At 42.8% G+C, this 17,877-nt stretch overlaps 1 protein-coding gene across 1 annotated transcript in view; it reads right to left on the bottom strand.

The window, feature by feature from the left end:
* LOC138633749 (protein eva-1 homolog A) overlaps nt 1–17,877 on the bottom strand; it is a 71,972-nt gene that overhangs the window by 31,448 nt on the left and 22,647 nt on the right. The window contains exons 4-5 of the mRNA XM_069720156.1: nt 16,385–16,537; nt 7,801–7,944 (exon numbers count right to left, since the gene is read on the bottom strand). Coding sequence (XP_069576257.1) covers nt 7,801–7,944; nt 16,385–16,537 — 297 coding nt within the window. The remainder of the gene's footprint in view (nt 1–7,800; nt 7,945–16,384; nt 16,538–17,877) is intronic.

Raw genomic sequence — 17,877 nt, 5'->3', positions numbered from 1 at the left:
CACTTCATAAGCACCACATCAGAAACTGTCATGACTCCAGCGTATTCATGGTTTACTTTACTAGTCTTGGTTTTGATTAAAATAATCACGTTTTTTTCACTCTGTTTTCATTTTAAATTTGAGGCTCTAAAGTTTAATAGCAAATTACTTTTTCTTTGATCACATCTTGATTACGTGGCATCCAACAAATCGGCCATATTGTGGGAAGAACACAGTTATTTACTGTAACAGCCTGAAGTTCATTCAACGGGCAGTTCAGTTGTTTGCTCACAACAGTCCATCCTCAAATCAGAACAAAGCAACACTGGTTGATTGTTAAATGGTTTTAAAACGACCTACGTCAATGGTTGCAGTAATTCTGACAGGACCATTGAAGGAAGTCACGTGACCGATTAAAAAGCGTAACGGAGTGACTCTACATGAATGCAGGTTGGAGGTGGTTGGATAGATTTCAGCCGGCCTTTTGTCCCTTGACTTGTAATGACAACAGTATTTAATTTGTCACACACGTAATGTAACTTCATGTAATAAACGCAATGTCAGTTATGTCAGGCATGTGCCATATCTTACGAAACAAATGTAGTTTCATTAACCCAAACTGGGATCTTTTTCTAAACCTAACCAAACTGCGACCATTTCACAATGTCAGCCACATGTTTATTATTGTCTCCTTGATGACAAAGGTCACGGGTACTTTCCAACGGTTTATTAGCCGTATTCTGTCATTTAGGTGCAGGGACGTGTTAATCCCAAAGAGGGTGATTAAAGCGCTCATAGATGTTGTTTTGGGAGTCAGTGGAAATCCCCCTATTGTGTTGTTTCGGCATGAGGACGCGTTGGCTCAAAGGCACTTTGAATATAGCGTCTGTGTGAACCAACCATTCCCAAAGTCTAAATTCCTAATTCTTCACATCGTCAGGGACACAAACTGGTCAACTTCCAGCTGTAACCTTCAGGCTATCTCTGTCAGCAGAGTCAGAATGAGTTGACAGAATGGAGACAGGAAGAAAAAGACAAAGAGTTTACAGGTTGCGAAGGTGACATGGAAAATGCAGTAAGTCCTAACAACTCACATTACATAGACTTCATCTGAACTGCGTCACTTCTCCAGGACAACAAATTGTTTTTATACAGCTGCTAAAGGTCACTTGGCCTTAAAAACGTAACTGTGGGGTCATTTTTGGACGGACAGTCTTATAAAATGAGAACAGTGAGGGAGTGGAAACGCATCAGCTACTCCGACCGTGAATTGTGAAAAAGCTTGATTATGTCAACTGAGAAGTTGAGAGAAAGGGGGAAAGGGCAAGTCAGAGAAGTGGTGAGAACTTAAAAGGAAATAAAACACCTTGTTTCTTTCATTCTCACTTTGTTGATCAGATAAAAGTTCTTGCAGGTTTTCCCTGTGGGCCAGTGATCACACTGACTTGGTATTTAACTAGATGTGTAATGCATGACCACATCACATATAGCTGACTGTATATGCGTTTGAAGGAGAGAAAACTACCAAATTAGGGTGTGACTGAACCCGTTTGTATTCACTTGTGTTTGTGTGTGTGTGTGTGTGTGTGTGTGTGTGTGTGTGTGTGTGTGTGTGTGTGTGTGTGTGTGTGTGTGTGTGTGTGTGTGTGTGCGCGCTCTCCTACATGTTGCTTATGTGCTCATAGCAGATACCACGTGGTGTAAACCGATGAGACGGTGCGTGGCAGACATCAACTGACTGAACATGCTGGCAAAGCATGAAACCCACAACCCATGGTGTCAGCAAATCACCAACAACTTCCACAGACGACTCTTAACGTTATTCCGGGTCCGACCTGCAGTTGGTTGGTGGAGACGTGTGTTGAACAGACGTGAGTGGTTCGCAAAGACGATGCTATATACACCAGTCAAACTCAATGCCTTTTATGGCCATTGGCTGAAACCACTACAACCACTATTAAGGCGATACACCAGCACACACCCGCACAGGTCAGCCCAGGTCACGTGCTTTGTGTTTTCCTGAGAGTGCCAGCTGCGGCTGTGATCAGAGGGTTTCTGCAGAGTCAGGTTTGCGTTACGAGGTTGGAGAGTGTTCAGAGCGGCCACTTCAGTCTCTTTGCTCGCTAAACTCAGACACAGCACAGATCACATTTGGGTCAAAGACTGTTGTTTCTGTCTGTATTTTTTATGAAAAAGCCCGTTCCAGGTTCTCCGCTTGTTTTGGCCTAATAAAATGCCCAATGGGTGGGTCAGTCACAGACTGTATAATGATGCGAGGGCAGGAATCCTCTGACGTAACCGTTACAGAATTTGAGGATTAAGTTCGGTCAACCTGTCCTGTGATTGACGCTCTACTTAGTACAATTGGATTTTGGCAGTTGTCGTGAACCACACCCAATCTGTCAGTGCACTAAGGTGAAAACAGTCACAATGAATTCTTTGTTCCTTTAAGCTACTAATGTACAATGTTAAAATATTTCAGTATAAAGCTTTATACTTGCAGTACCAGTCTAGTCAAAGGGATTATTTAAATGCTGTGACTAGAAGCCACATCCAAGTGTTGTTTCTACTGTTGTTTCCTGAAAGCTTATTCACACAAACTGATTGTGAAATCATAAGTTGATACCCAGTCATACAAACTATATCATGCTTTTCAGAGAAAGCATAACATTTTGGCGACAAACCAAGCCTTTTACAGTTTGGATGAGTGTTTTAACACGAGTAGCGGCGCTGCCCCAGTCCCATTTCCAAAACAGACCAAAAACGGATTAGAAACCCGACTGGACTGTGTAGATTAGGAACCAAAAGTACTCTATTGATAGATAACGGTGTGAAACTATATCGTACCTGAAGTGTCACCAGCGTGCATGTCGGATTAGAGGTAGGATAAAAAAAAGTGTTTGCTTCAGGGAATACGATAATTTGTGTTGGGTACGTGTCCACCAGTCGTACAGCTATAGGACAGACTATAAGGGGGAATGATGGGGCCCGGCAGCAGCTACCGCCGGCATGGCTGGACTGCAGCTCCACACAACTGTGCCAAAGAAAACATCTTCCCCACAGTCTCCTCTGCTGACATGACATGAATGTGCGTTGGGTAGCTGAAGGAGTGTGTGGCTTGCAGTGGTCAGAGTATCTTTGTGCATGTATATTTATTTGTGTGTGTGTGTGTGTGTGTGTGTGTGTGTGTGTGTGTGTGTGTGTGTGTGTGTGTGTGTGTGTGTGTGTGTGTGTGTGTGTGTGTGTGTGTGTGTGTGTGCGCATAACCAATTGGGACGATTCGAACCCTCAAGCTTGTGAATTACATCTTTATCTTCCACTCTTTCCCGCTGTTACATCTAAATCAGCCCCGCTGAGCTACATGTAGGAAGCCACAGCCTCCACTACTCATACTGTGTCCATTAAAAACAGCAGCAGTGGACTCCAGTGACCACAGTGCCGTCAGTCCCTGTCCGCACATCACACTAAATTTCACGAGCAACCGAAAAAAGATAGAGGAAATATTCAACAATTTTAAGACCATTTATAAGAGCAACTTGTAGACAACAGCGAAAGAAAAGTTGTTTTATTTGTAGTGATTCATTCAGTTACTTTGTGAAGTTACTATTTTAGTGATTTTTTTTTTTAAGACAATCACGGTTGTGTGCATGTTTATTTTTATAAAATATATTTTTCTTGGGATATAAATATGTCAGTATGTCAGCATGCCTGCATTTTTTTTTCTTTCCAAGAGGCACCAGACAACAACACATACAGTACAAACGTTTTCAGCAAAACCTTAAGTGTAGACGCTTTCAGAAAGAAATGCCCTGAACAGTTTTTATTTGATTAATAAGTTCCTTCAAAGTGCGGTGAACTAAAAAAAAGTATTTGAGCGTGAGCGCTCTGTGCATTTAAAAGATGATGTTGAGATCAGGGCTGTTTGTCACTGGAGAAAGTTCTGTATGAGTCTAGCTGTAAGTTTGAAGAATGAATTTGGGACATCTCTAATGGTATTGTGTGATGGATATGAACCTATAAATCTAAAGTGTCTTCAACTTTTGTTACACATGCTATACAATTTGTTTTGCTTTGCTTTTGTATTTGACTTCTTTAATAGATGATTTTGTGTGGTCAAGATTTGTCCAGTGAAAGCAGGGCAAAATACAGAAAATACTTTAAACTCAACAGGGATTTTCAAAATGCCCAGAAAATAGTCTCAGTTTCCCTTAACATCTGGGCAAATTCTGCAAATCTGCCATTGAAGATTGTTTGATATGATTGAGAGGCGCTCGATGACCACTAAAACATGAGGTGAGACCGTTTTGTCAAAGGAATAATTTCATTTGATATATAGGAACGGTTTGGCCAGTAAATGGAAAATTAGTTCAGCAGTCATGTTGGTGTACTTTGTTTCTATGTCTAGTCTACAAGTCGTGGTTCCATATCTGAAAACATATATAGGAAATTAATGGACTCATTATACTTTCATTAGGGTTTTTCAGGGATTCTATTTCCACTGAGGTTTGAACCTCAGGGTTGGAAATGTTTGAGTAGTGTGTTTCATGGAGCCCCCTTCTCTGACCCCAAATCTTATGATAACCAGCTAAATGCCACAATTAATCAATTTCCTACTCAGCAATTAGACCTGTTTGTTGGCTTTCCATGAGCTCGTATCCCCTTTAAGTCTGTGCTGCATGGTTCAAAAGAGGCTGCTTATTCAGGGCGATCCATTATACCACAGTGAACACTCTTGAGCTGAAGCCTCGGGGGGAAGTTTAAAAGAGAGAGGCCTCCTCATCTTGATATAAAGTCTGAAGCTTTAATACCTCTCAGCAGAGGAAAGGAACTGCACTATGGGTAGGGAGGCCTCAGTCTGGGACTGACATATGAAGGAGGAGGCCAAGGAAAGAAAGATTCTTCAGGATATTATCTGATTAGTATAGATGTCCGTAAAACGTATTTTGTTAAATCTGGTTTTAAGGCGCAGGATGCCTTCTGGCTGTACTGCTTTACTCACTGGGAAAGGGAGGAGGTGCTGGCAATAGGAAGAACGATGTGGAGCTGCAGGAGAGGCCGCACCATGTATAAATACAACCGCTCCTACAACTAGAATACCAACACATGACCCAAAATACACCCTCACGCCATGTATAAAACATCAAGCAGGGTTTTCTCGGGCAAAAGCCTGAACTAAAAAAAACCAACAAATATACAGATAGAAACATGGTGCAGAGAGGCAGTTTTTCATTCTAACATCTTCAAAAGGCAAAGGTCAACCTTTGACAAAGTAACCAACAAACATAAGAAAGAAACTTCAAAGGGGTCATAATGGTGCCCTGCTTTCTGGAGAAAGTGCCCCGAGCGGACTCATTCATCAATCTCCAGCCATTGCAATGAAGGTAAATATTTCCAAATATAGACGAAGAATAATATGCAACTCATTCATACACCTGGTAAATTATTCAAATGTCAAATATTTAGAACTGCCCTCATTCTGCTATCAAACTACCGAAGCAATTGTTTTAACAAACAATCCACGGGGACTTCCGCCTGAGGGAGCGGATGCAAATGAAGCCTGACAGTGGCGGCTGTGCAGTGTGTGTGTGTGTGTGTGTGTGTGTGTGTGTGTGTGTGTGTGTGTGTGTGTGTGTGTGTGTGTGTGTGTGTGTGTGTGTGTGTGTGTGCGTGATCTACCGGGAGACTGATGGCAGGTTCCAGGTCATTTGCTGCTGTGTTATTCTAAGAAGCGAGTCCAACCTTCGGGCTGTGTGAGGAAGAAGCTGGAGCTTGAAGTCTGATGGTTTTATAAATCACAGACAAGCTGGTAACAAGTCTGTACTCAACACACAATCATGCCTGCATGTGTATGTGTGTGTGTGTGTGTGTGTGTGTGTGTGTGTGTGTGTGTGTGTGTGTGTGTGTGTGTGTGTGTGTGTGTGTGTGTGTGTGTGTGTGTGTGTGCAGACACAAACACCAACTTAAACACATATTCATCCAAACATGTAAACTGATAATTCCTCAATGATCTTATTTCTGGCAGCTGCAAAAGCATCTAAAATAGAACACACACACACACACGTCATTACTTTCAAATATCATCATTTCATAAAAAATCTTGACATCAAATACTTTTCACCGATAAATATGAACATAGAATTGATGCCAATCGTATTCATAGTTACTTATTTTGACAATTTCTGCTCACAGACGCTTTGTGTAAGTGGGTTCCAGCTTGAGCACTACATTGTACAGACCACCACACAGACATGCACATAAATACTACCAATCATGAGCGGACAGACATCCTCCATCCCGACACAAATGGGGTCAATCCAACACACACTCAACCACCAATGAAAGAGGATCCCCCAAATTTACCACTTTGCTGGAGCCTGGAGCAACCAGTGACTTCATGTCTACAGCAGCTATCCTGACTTACTCACGTTCAACCCTCTCAACTCCCACCGCAGCCCAGACCCCCCACCACCCCACCACACACACACACACACACACACACACACACACACACACACACACACACACACACACACACACACACACACACACACACACACACAGCGTGTCCTCCCGTCTGCGTGTTACCATCCCACATCCTTCCTCTTTCTCTTCACACTAACACTTACACATTTACCGACCCAACCGGAGCTGTCAAGACAGCACGTTGTGTTATCAGTGAGAGATAACGGAGGTCAGACTGAGATTCAGGCCAAACGACTCCATAAACACAGCTGAGCAGGCTGTGTATTCTTGTCGGCAAACGGCTGGTTGTCGCCGAGATAAAGGATGGATGGACTTTTGTGGAACTACTTGACAATCGAACAGTATTTGGAGACAAACCAGTCCGGGTGGAAGACCCTAAAAACCACCGATTATCCCCTGAATCAAATACTAAAAAGAGCTGCAGAGGGAAAGCAGAAAATTCTATCAAAAGGCAGATGAATTTACAGTCCTACCAATCGCACAAAAAGTGGTTTTCAGCACCAGAGGGAACAGACACAATCTGCTCAAATAAAACCTGTAAAATCACAAATAAAACATTCCACTAAAATGTCCAGCAGTGGACCTTGTCGGATTTTCGGTGTCTGAGCCTGTGATTTTAGCAGATTTGAAATGCTCCAGGCCATGATGCTGATAGATCAATCCCTGGTGCTGGAGGCGTCTGGATAACATATATATGTGTGTGTGTGTGTGTGTGTGTGCGTGTGTTTGTCTTCAAGTGTGTTGTTAATTAATTACAGCCTTGACAGGTCAGGATTAGCCCAGAGGTGGGGAGCAGATAGAGGAGGAGGCCCATCGTTTCCCCTCAGCCACACAGACGGAGAGTTAAAACAGAATACACGAATGCCAAGTTAGCTTTTCTTTACTGACATTTAGGGGTGCAAAATATATCGAGAGGCTTTTAACTTCTTTAACGACATCCCCAGCTCACTCATTGCTGAATCAAAGACCGCTTCAACAGTCAAAAAAAACAAACACTGCATTCTTTTAGAAATGATTTCCAGTCTAAAAAATGATTATGACACTCAAATGCTTGAGTTTCTTTTCGAAAAATAAAATGAAAAGTCCATTAAATGATGCCTTTATGCTGTCCGCTTGTACACAGATCCATATGGCTCCTAATATCCATGGCTTCATCATCATAACTTTTGTTTATGAGGACTCTCTTTTTTTTTTTGTATAAACAAAACCATTTCGTGCCACTTATTTTGAATCATGGAGCTGAACCTTCACAGGCTCGTGTGCAGCTGATCAGTTAGCGAACATCGCCCCCTGGTGGCAGGAAAATGAAGCCTTCAGCGAAGGTGTGTTAGAACTCACCACAGGTGTAGATGACACTGAGGTACTTCCTGGTGCCAGCGTAACATGGATCTCCAAAGTCTCTGGTGGAGGCTCGGACCAGACAGCTTTTCTTCCCCTGGCAGCGGGCGGTGAGAACCTGCAGAGCCACAGACGACTGGCATTCTGACAAAAAGACAGACAGGCCAAAAATAGGTGTTATTAGACAACCAGATTGTTGCTAAAGAACAGTCTTATTATTAACTTCTATACATTTTTAAGTCTCATCTAGTTCCTTGAAATATCATGAACGGCAATGAAACTGTGACTAATTTCTTACAAAGTCTGTTTAATTAAAGAAATATGGAGTCAAGCTGACCCAATTAGCTGATTATTTGGTTATTTTCTGACATTTTACAGATCAAACTATTAAGTTAGTCAAGAAATTAATTGACATGTGAGTCAACAATAAAAAAATATTTGTAACATTACCATTAAGTGGACATTAAGTTCAGCTCATCCTTATGCTAATTTATTGGTTGTGTTTTGTTTTACTGTCTGGTAAAATTCTAGCTTAAAATTCTAGGAAAAATCATTGATTTCAATTTCAAACAAATAAATGAATCTATTTCTCTGGTTTAAATGGACCGGCAGTCCAGTCACTAAGTTATTTGAACGAAATCAACACATCCTTAACTCTCCAACTATGTCACATTTCCTTGCCCTTCTTTTAAGAAAATAGATTGTTTACTTCATGAACTGCTGCCAAACACGGTCTCTAAAGGTCGACCTCATATTTCATTAATCAAATTCATTGAAATGGGATTGACAATAAATTAAGAATACCTCTCAGTAAAACCCAGTACAGTTCAGAACCACCACAAATTACTCTCCAAGATGACCATTAAAATAAACACCTCTCTCAAAAAGACAGGTCAACAATTAAACATTGGAATTCTTATCAGGAGGTTTAATGTTATGGCTGATTGGTGTATTGTAAATATTCCTGCTGTCTGTCATGTCTACATAAACTATATACTCTCAATTAAACTGCGTTAGTGTCCATCTTGCCACCCTGCTGAGAGATTGATGGACAAGTATAGCACTTCAGACACAAAAGGACTACATGAGTCTCATGAAGCCACAACAAAGGTCGGTGGATGGAGAGAGAGAGAGACAGACAGAGACAGACAGAGACAGACAGACAGACACCCAAAGCTCAGCTCCCATGGTGGAGCATCCGTTCTCATCAGACCCACATAGAGAAACCTTCCTGGGGCTTTACATTGTCTGAAGGATACCTGATCCAACCTTTGTGTGTGTGAGTGTTTGTGTATGGGTACCAGACAGAGTAATGGATGGGCCTCCCATACATCATCACTAAGCACCTGCCAGCTCCTCCAGAGACTTTCCTCTGCAGTTGTCATCGTCTGGGGAGCGTGGGTGCACATGAGGCTCTTCTCTGTATATTTTGTGCTTTGACATCCTTCCCTCTTTTACAACAGAAGATATTGAGGAGAACTAATGAAGTCAGAAGAACCTCCTGCTGTGTCTTGTGGGAATGTGAAAGGGCCTGGGTTCCACATGAATGACTCTCATGGCCCCCACCGTCCATCTAACCCCTAAAAACAACACAAGGAAATAAGCCTTTGAAAGTGGACACTGGGCCGTCACACCGTCTGCCCCGAGACCCGGCTGGTTAAGACTTGCCTCACGCGTCAACAGGCCACAACAAATTATGGCACCGGTCAAAGGTCAATCGTCCCGGTCAAGAGGTGTACGAGAGCAATCTAGTGGTCATGCATAGTGTCTACATTGGGATATTCTTTGAATGGCCCCCAAACTGTGTGATCATGAGAGAGGACACCATATTACAAGTCAATATCTGGCTAATACATCTTATGTGATTGCAAGTCACAGCACATATATTATATCAAGCTTCCTAATGATGTGACCCTGAATCGGTGTCTGTCCCTTTGGACACGGTTCACATCGGGACCCGGATTCTCCCCAGTTGGAGCCGACACACTGGAATTCCAGACCAGCATGTAGTGAGGCGGAAGCCTGTGGGAACCAGCGAGTGTAACTGGATAACAAGCAACACGCCTCAAAGGTTAGATAGTTCCCACTGTCACTTCAAACACGTGAACTCGTCATGTGAAAATTAAGAACACAAAATTTCTCATAATTTAGTAGTTTTTCAGTTTTATGTTGAAGCGTATAACCAATATATTAGGTCAGAAAATTGTGAATAAAGCAGGTTATAATTTCACCAGTTGTTCCAAACCCGGAAGATATTCAGGTATTTAGTTCAAGTGTTTGCTTGAAATATGGCCAAAAACAATTTGATTACCAAAAAAGCTGCATATCAATTTTGAGTCGATCCACTAATAGACGAATGATCTCAGCTCCACAAGCTGTTTCTGGTACCAGGTAACCTTCTGGGAGAATGGAAATCTCTGCCTTTTGGAAATGAACTTTTATGTTATAAACTACAGTGAAAATATTCTGATCAGTGGTTGAAGCAATATTTTTTTAAAGGGCAATTTTTCAATCTGAATTCGCGAGGTGACGGTGAGAAAAACAAAAAGACAAAGCAGCACTTCAGTGTTGCCTGGCATCACGTGTTGAGCTGCATCCTGAGGACAGGACAGAAGTAGCAGGACTGTAAAATCTGAACCAAGGAAGCACTAAATGTAAGAAGTTATTATCCCAATCTGCTGATCTTTCTCTGCTCTTATCAAACATGCTGTACAAACTGAACAGGTGATCAGTATCGAGGCCCAAAAAAGCAAAAACACATTATTGCTGCAACTACAAATTGTCATTTTGTCTATAAAGTGTCAAAAACAGTGAAAAGTTTGTCTTATTATTTCTGACTGTCTTCTCGAACAAACAATCCAAAGCAAAGATAATTGGTTTACTAGCATATAACAAACCAAATCATCCAGTACATTTGATGCCAGGGAAGTGTTTGCCATCTGAGATTAGATCAGATCTATTTTAAATGAATAGAAATTAACATTCAGACGGTGTCTTTTCCAAATCTGCATTCCTTTATTTTATATGACAAAACAATAAAAAGGTAATTTATACTCATAATTTTCTACAATTGACTTTGTCGCAATGAATTCTCTACAGATGCGTGTGTGGTTCTGTGTGTGTAGATATATTTGCATCTACGTGTAGACGCTACAGTACAATAACCTTCTGCTCGGCCCGGTGTGCTGTACTTTCCTTTCCTATCCCTCTCTCCTTCCCTCCCCAGAGGGCTTGTTGCAGCCGGAGTACCGCGCTGAAAACTTCTTCCCTGACAGACAGGCAACCATTAGCTGCAGCTTTGAGTCCCCGGCTGGGCGATTAGCTGAGCACGGCGCTCACAGAAAACAGGTGGGGCTGAGCGCTTCACAAAACTGATAGAGACTTTTCCAGAGCAGAGGATGGAGACACACATGTAGTCTTTGTCCACTGGCTCGCTCGCGCACACACACACTTCTATGTAGTTTAAAAGAGAATTCCCAAGGGTCTGACCTCCTCTGGCTCTCATTAGTGGTTTTAACACAGATGGACAAGCGTACAACAGTCCTCCCTCATACATACATGCACACAGACGAAAGGCATGAATAACCCCTTTTACCTCTAACCTTTACCCTCAACCATTTTCCAAGTCTGTGGACCCACCCCTCAGTCCTCCACACGGCCAACAAGGACAGGCCTATAGTTTCTAAGGCCTGGAACACACTGGCTGTGTGGCGTTTACATTACCACAGATGTGTGTGTGTGTGTGTGTGTGTGTGTGTGTGTGTGTGTGTGTGTGTGTGTGTGTGTGTGTGTGTGTGTGTGTGTGTGTGTGTGTGTGTGTGTGTGTGTGTGTGTGTGTGTGTGTGTGTGTGTGACAGTAATTTCCTGGTACTGAAACTAAGTCGAGTAGCAGCAGTAGAAAAGGGGTTTAACGTCTAGCGAGTATCAGCCACAACAGCATGTTCACCATGAATCTACCAGTTTCCCCATTTCCACACATTTGTTTTCAAATCATTTCACAAAAGAATAAAGCGAAACAATAATATATTAAATTGAATATAATTTGTGTTCATGGCTGCCAGAGAGTTTCACTAGTCACAGAGCCCTTATATTAAGATTAATGTACTGTACTGTAGCGTGAGTGTACTGTGGGTGCAATATATGCTGGTTAACTGAAAGACTGTCAAACAAAACTATGGAACACCACTTCACCCACTAACAAAACACACCTCTGAGCACGTACAGCTCCCGACACACACACACACACACACACACACACACACACACACACACACACACACACACACACACACACACACACACACACACACACACACACACACACACACACACACACACACACACACACACCGTACATCCACAACAACTTTTTTCCAGATAATTCTCACAGCAACCCACGCACACCTTTCCTGGAACTCCAAGATAATGGGCGGACGAACTCGTCACAAGTGCCCGTCTCCTCTTTCACTGTGACTCACCTGCTATATGTATCATTTAATGGGGAGGTTTAAGTCATTGTTGTTGGATTAAAAGTCTTTGTGCAATAGAGGAGGGACTTTCAGATGCTGTGACAGGATGAAAGGACCTGCACATGGCCGAGTGCTTTCTGTGGATGCCATTAATGAATTTGAGACCATTCTTGTCCGCCCACGCGCACGTCTACTGTAAATGTCCTATTCCCTTCTGCAGAAATACATTTTACTGTAACATATCTGGCTGACGTATACTTCCAGTTATTTCTAATTGTAAAGTCCCCAACAGAACACACAGTAGGGTGTTTGTGCGCAGAGATTTCTCTTCAGCCGTGTTTGTAAGCTGATAGCAGGTTATTCCAGCATTTGGTATGAAAACAGCCAACGCTGGTGCGTTATCACTGAAACCCTCCATGAACCTGCTATCATGGAAAACATATGCAATGAGAAATATTTTAGAGCCAGAATTCAAATGTCAGGGATTATATTTTAGCAACGTTTAGCTAAAATAGTCACCACCAAGAATTCAATGACTGAAGTCTGTCAACTGCAGCTGGACGACAGTGACTCTTTTAGAGCGGGTTCAAACACAACATTTTATCTATGTTGCAAAGTCAAAAACAGCACCGACATTCTGCTATTTGCATCCTTTGTACGCCTCGGTGTCAGTGATGAATGCAGATCGAGTTACAGTGAAGCAGCTCACACCCTCCACTGGAACAGGCTTCCAAAAGCGAAGGGTTAAATTTGAACTGCAGCTGTGCATTTTCAGCTTCTAAAAAGCTACTGTGATGATCGGAAACCAACCAGCCAGTGTGTAAAGTTTGAAACATCTTGTTTGAAGCGCACACTCAAAAGTGAAAGCACAGTGTCCTTCTAAAAAAAAAAAAAAAAAAAGACGTCTGAGATCCTGCATGCCGAGCACGGGGGGGCTATTTAGATGTCAAGAGGTGTGTGTGATGGTAATGGGGCAGATGAGAGAGGAGGGCTGAAGCAGGCCCCTTTACTTTGAGGATTCTCCATCACTGCCAAGAGCTGTCCAACTCCACCACTCCCACCACAAAACCAAGGAATAGACTAGATCAAAGAGGTCTTACTTCTGTGAGCACATGCTTGTGTACACACCTTTTGTCTGGTTTGCTTTTCCAGGGCTTCTGGTTTTAACAAGCAATCAGGTAGCTGCTCTCCACAGCTCTGCATCGCACTAAACAGACTGAAAAATTCACAGGCTAAATCTAGTTCCTGTTCACATTTGTTTTTTGGACTATGTGATCAGATAGAGTTCCCACAAAGAAAAGTTATTTGTCAAGCGGCTGGTGCTAAACTGCAGTCCGGGTTTTGGGATGTAACTAAACATGTAAGATGATTCTAAGTGGGGGAAACAGTGTACAAGCAAGTCACAGTAATATCTCTCAACATACTGCATAGTACACCTGGGCAGGTGCAGCCAGCTGCAGGAGTTCAGTGGTGGATCTCACACCTCAGGCAGCGATGAGCTTGCCAGGGAGGTGCAGTTTGGGAGATTACTTTAACCTATCCTGTTGGCACATTCAAACGCACATTTAAAAGAACATAAAATCTAAATAGATATAAAACAAAGTTGTGCATAATGTGACTGCCAAGCACGAGATTAATCAGACACGCAGACACCATACACACATGGGGCACAACACCACCTCGGGAGGACAAAAAGAAGGGGAAAAGCATTTAAAAATAATTAACAGTGTGTGCTTGAGCTGTCACTCAAGACACCCTCACTTCCTGCGCCTGGTGACACGGGAGCCACATCAAAGACGGAGCTGACAGGGGAAATCCCACTACAGCACCACTAGACTGTCTGGGACAGCTGGGAGGTGGCTGGACAACTTGGCGCGCACACATGTTTATGTGATAGAGAGATAGAAAAATATACTACATGATGGATGAGCAGGAACAAGAAGGGAGTTTGTGTATGTCTCAGGGTATAGTTCCTGTAAACACACAAGATTAATGTGTGATTTGACAGTAAACAGCACTTCTCCTCTGCTCTAATCTCACCCTTTGTACGTCTGCAGAGTCCGTTTTCCATCTATGCTGAGAGCTACTGTATTTAATCCCGAGTCTGAAACCAGATATCGGACCAGCCTTGTCTCACCCGCTACACCTACCTGTCGCACATTCCTGGTCCACCTGTATGAGGAGGAGACTGCTTCAAAGCAGCCCTCAATGCTCAAATAGAATATAATAACGCACGCACAGACGCATACATACTCACACAATGCCATTCTTTATACTCGTCTCTGATTACCCGGTGACTGACGCCTATGTCAGCCCTCCGACCCCGTTCTGACACATCTGTTATAAAGACACTAACACACACACACGCACACACACACACACACACACACACACACACACGCACACACACACACACACACACACACACACACACACACACACACACACACACACACACACACACACACACACACACACACACACACACACACAGACAGACACACACTTCGGGGCATTTCCATAGCATTGTTTGAATTGTGAATCGTGGCAAAGGACATTTAGCCTTCATTCAGGGTTTCATACAAGCACACACTAGAGCACACAGCAGTTAACGTACACCAGATTGGACTACTCATTTACAAGCCAAACCTCAATGTCCATTTCCTCCAATACATTAACAAAACTAAAGGAAGCGCAGACTAAAGCAAAAGAAATGAGGTGCCTGGCAGAAGGGCCACGGCCCCCACCACAGTAGCTATGGTTATACTAATACATGTCATGGATCCAAGCTTAGAGTCATTAACATTCCCCTAAACAAGGGCAAGGGTACATCTGGATATCCCACGCACTTACACATGCACATAAACACACGCATACTTGGAAGGAACTCAATATGTCCCTTTTCTACAGGCCAAACTCAGAGCTTTGGATGACAGAGACATCTGATCTACATTCCACCAATTCCCCTGGCAAAGCGTGCATGTTTGTGTGTGTCTAACTTACTCTGAGTGGCGGTTTTATATATCTGAGCATGCTTCCAGAATAAGAGGAAGACATTTGTTAAATAGTGATGTGCTTCCAAAAGATAAAGTCACCAATCAGTTATTGTGGTAGAAGTGTAAACAGGATGCAAGAGGTGATATCAGGAATGGGTGTGGCGGGCCGGTGTTTGTTCCGAAGCCTCTGAGGCAAAGGCGCTGTAAAGGAAGTGATGACGTCTTCCAAACCACAACAGCATCTCAAGGCGATATCACCCAAGTCAAAGAAAATGCACGATGGGGAGAGTCAGCAGGCGTTGTGAGCCCGGCAGCATTTGTAGATCGTTCTGTTGCTCAGACAGAGAGGTTCAAGTCCGTACGTGTAAAACTCATCAATAAAATGGTTTCATTTTCCACATCTGCTCGATGTAATTACGCCTGGTACGTTGTACTCATATAAATGTCTTGGAAAAGAGAAAAATTTATGCCAAGAGTGACTGAAGGTTACACTCTCCTAGTTCATTAAAATGCATGAGAACACTAGCAGCACAAGGAGACTCATTTTAACATCATGCAAACACAAGAAGACCTGATTTGCATTCCCAGCTTGTGTCTTAAGGCAAGAAATGTGACTCCTCACCTGACCTCAGACTGACCAAAATGATGCTATGAATAAAGCAAACGATGATACTGTCAAACAGTATTAATATTATTATTATCATCCCCCCTAGCTGCTCTTTTCCAGAGTATGATTAATGAATAACATCACTTCAAAAAGCGTCCTGGGACCTCAGAGCAGCAGAGGGTCTTGCAGCAATTGAAACCAGGGTTGGCTTGGACCATCTATTTGTAAATCTATTGCTACACAAGTTTGTAATTAATACCAAAGGTTGCTTAGTAATTATTGGCAAACTACAAAGAAAGAAAATGAATTCTTTGAGTAGTACGAGTAGACCAGTGATGAACTACATCAGAATGCAGCATTAAAACTTAGAAAAGGTCTTAGCTAATGAAGATTTTAGCAACTTGTAAATCTGTAGGATATATTTGCATCATCATCCTCTTTACTTTTATAACACAGCACACTTGCAGTTTTTATCCTGATACCTGCAACGCAAGAGTGAGAGGGTGTCTCACCTACTGACGGGGCCCTCCTGTGGTGAAGGGGACACTCCAGGGTGCCCTGCTGAGTTCGGCCAAACATGGCGGAGTAAACTGCAATCTGCATACCTCGTTTGCAGCTCAGCCTCATCCTCTCCTCCTCACAAACCACCTTACTCTTATACTCATCTGTAAATGGGAGAGAGAAGGCAGACAAGTTCACCACAAGTTGATACACTACATATATTTCCCCCAAAGGGTTATAAGCCAAAAACATTTCAAATGTTTCATGTTATAATAATTAAATATGGTGTAATTTGTGGATCTAAAATCTTTCTAAAAATACGCTGCCTTCATCCAGGTGAAGTCACGCCTCTTCTTCCCTTAAGGCTAATGTTACATATTTTAGGGATGTTTTGAGACTAGAAGTTTTAAAAAGTGATTTTTAGACATGTATTTATTTCAGTTTCTCTTATAGAACCTCCGTGTAGCAGCCTATCACATGCACAGAAAACACAGCAGAAACGTTGGGTAGCATTCGGGGCTCTGTAGCAAGAGTGGCTCAGTGGACATGTAGAGCCATGCAGAGGCATTCCTCACACACATCCAGCCAAAGTGACCTGTGACAGCAAGGAGCAGCTCCACTGGCCTGCAAATAAAAACACAACAGCAGCCGTTTCTGCATCCATGTGGGGGAGTGGAACAGGAATGCAGAAACAAGAGAGAGCGGGAAGGGGGGGGGAGGCTGGGTTGTTATATCTCTTGGTGACGGATTCCCTCTTCTTCTCTCTCACACGTTCTCCTTCACTTCCCCTATCCTCCATCTACCTCTCCTTTCAGAGGCACTGACACCTGCCCGTTGCACCTCACTAACACCCCATGTGGCCTTTCTCTCTTCCCCTGAGAAGTCATTGGTTAAGTGACAGTGAACAAAGAGCTGTTGATTGGCCCCAGGGTCCGGTGGAGAAAGAAAATGTGGGGAGGGCAAGGGGATCAGTGGATTAATGCTCACTTGTGGCCACTCTTGTGCGAACTTTAGCAGAGCTCACTGTGGCTTGGCTCAGCACAGCACTGAGCCCGAATGGACACTAGAATCTGGGTGGGATTACCGCACTGTTGTGGCTCCCCTCTGGAGTGATACTCTGAGCTTCCTGGCTCACGGGAAGAAAGAAGGAGCGGGATAAAGGCAGAGAGTATTTCTTTTTTTCCTTTTAAATAAAGCAGGGAAGAGGGCAGAGAATTCAAGAGACTGGCACAGATACTCTGACATTTAATTCAAGCATGATTTAGAGAGTTAGTTGACTGGAGAAAGTGGTCAGACTAGAAATGATTTTTTTTTTTTTACAGTAAGGCTACTTATTATTACCACTTATTACTTACTTTTGAAGATGACATTAGACAAACAAATAAAGATCATGTTTTTTACAAATGAGCCAAAACAACTTGCATGTAATAAATGAAAGAAATTCTCATTGAGGCATTCATATTACAGTCTATGCATATTGCAACCTCTGATCTTAAAGAATTCT

The sequence above is a fragment of the Brachyistius frenatus genome, unplaced genomic scaffold (assembly GCF_029030835.1).
Source record: "Brachyistius frenatus isolate BFR_SWC_R1_liver_20210118 unplaced genomic scaffold, ASM2903083v1 Contig_235, whole genome shotgun sequence".
NCBI classification, from domain to species: Eukaryota; Metazoa; Chordata; class Actinopteri; family Embiotocidae; genus Brachyistius; species Brachyistius frenatus.
Note: the sequence above shows the minus strand (reverse complement) of the source record. Positions and strands in the feature narration are given on the sequence as shown.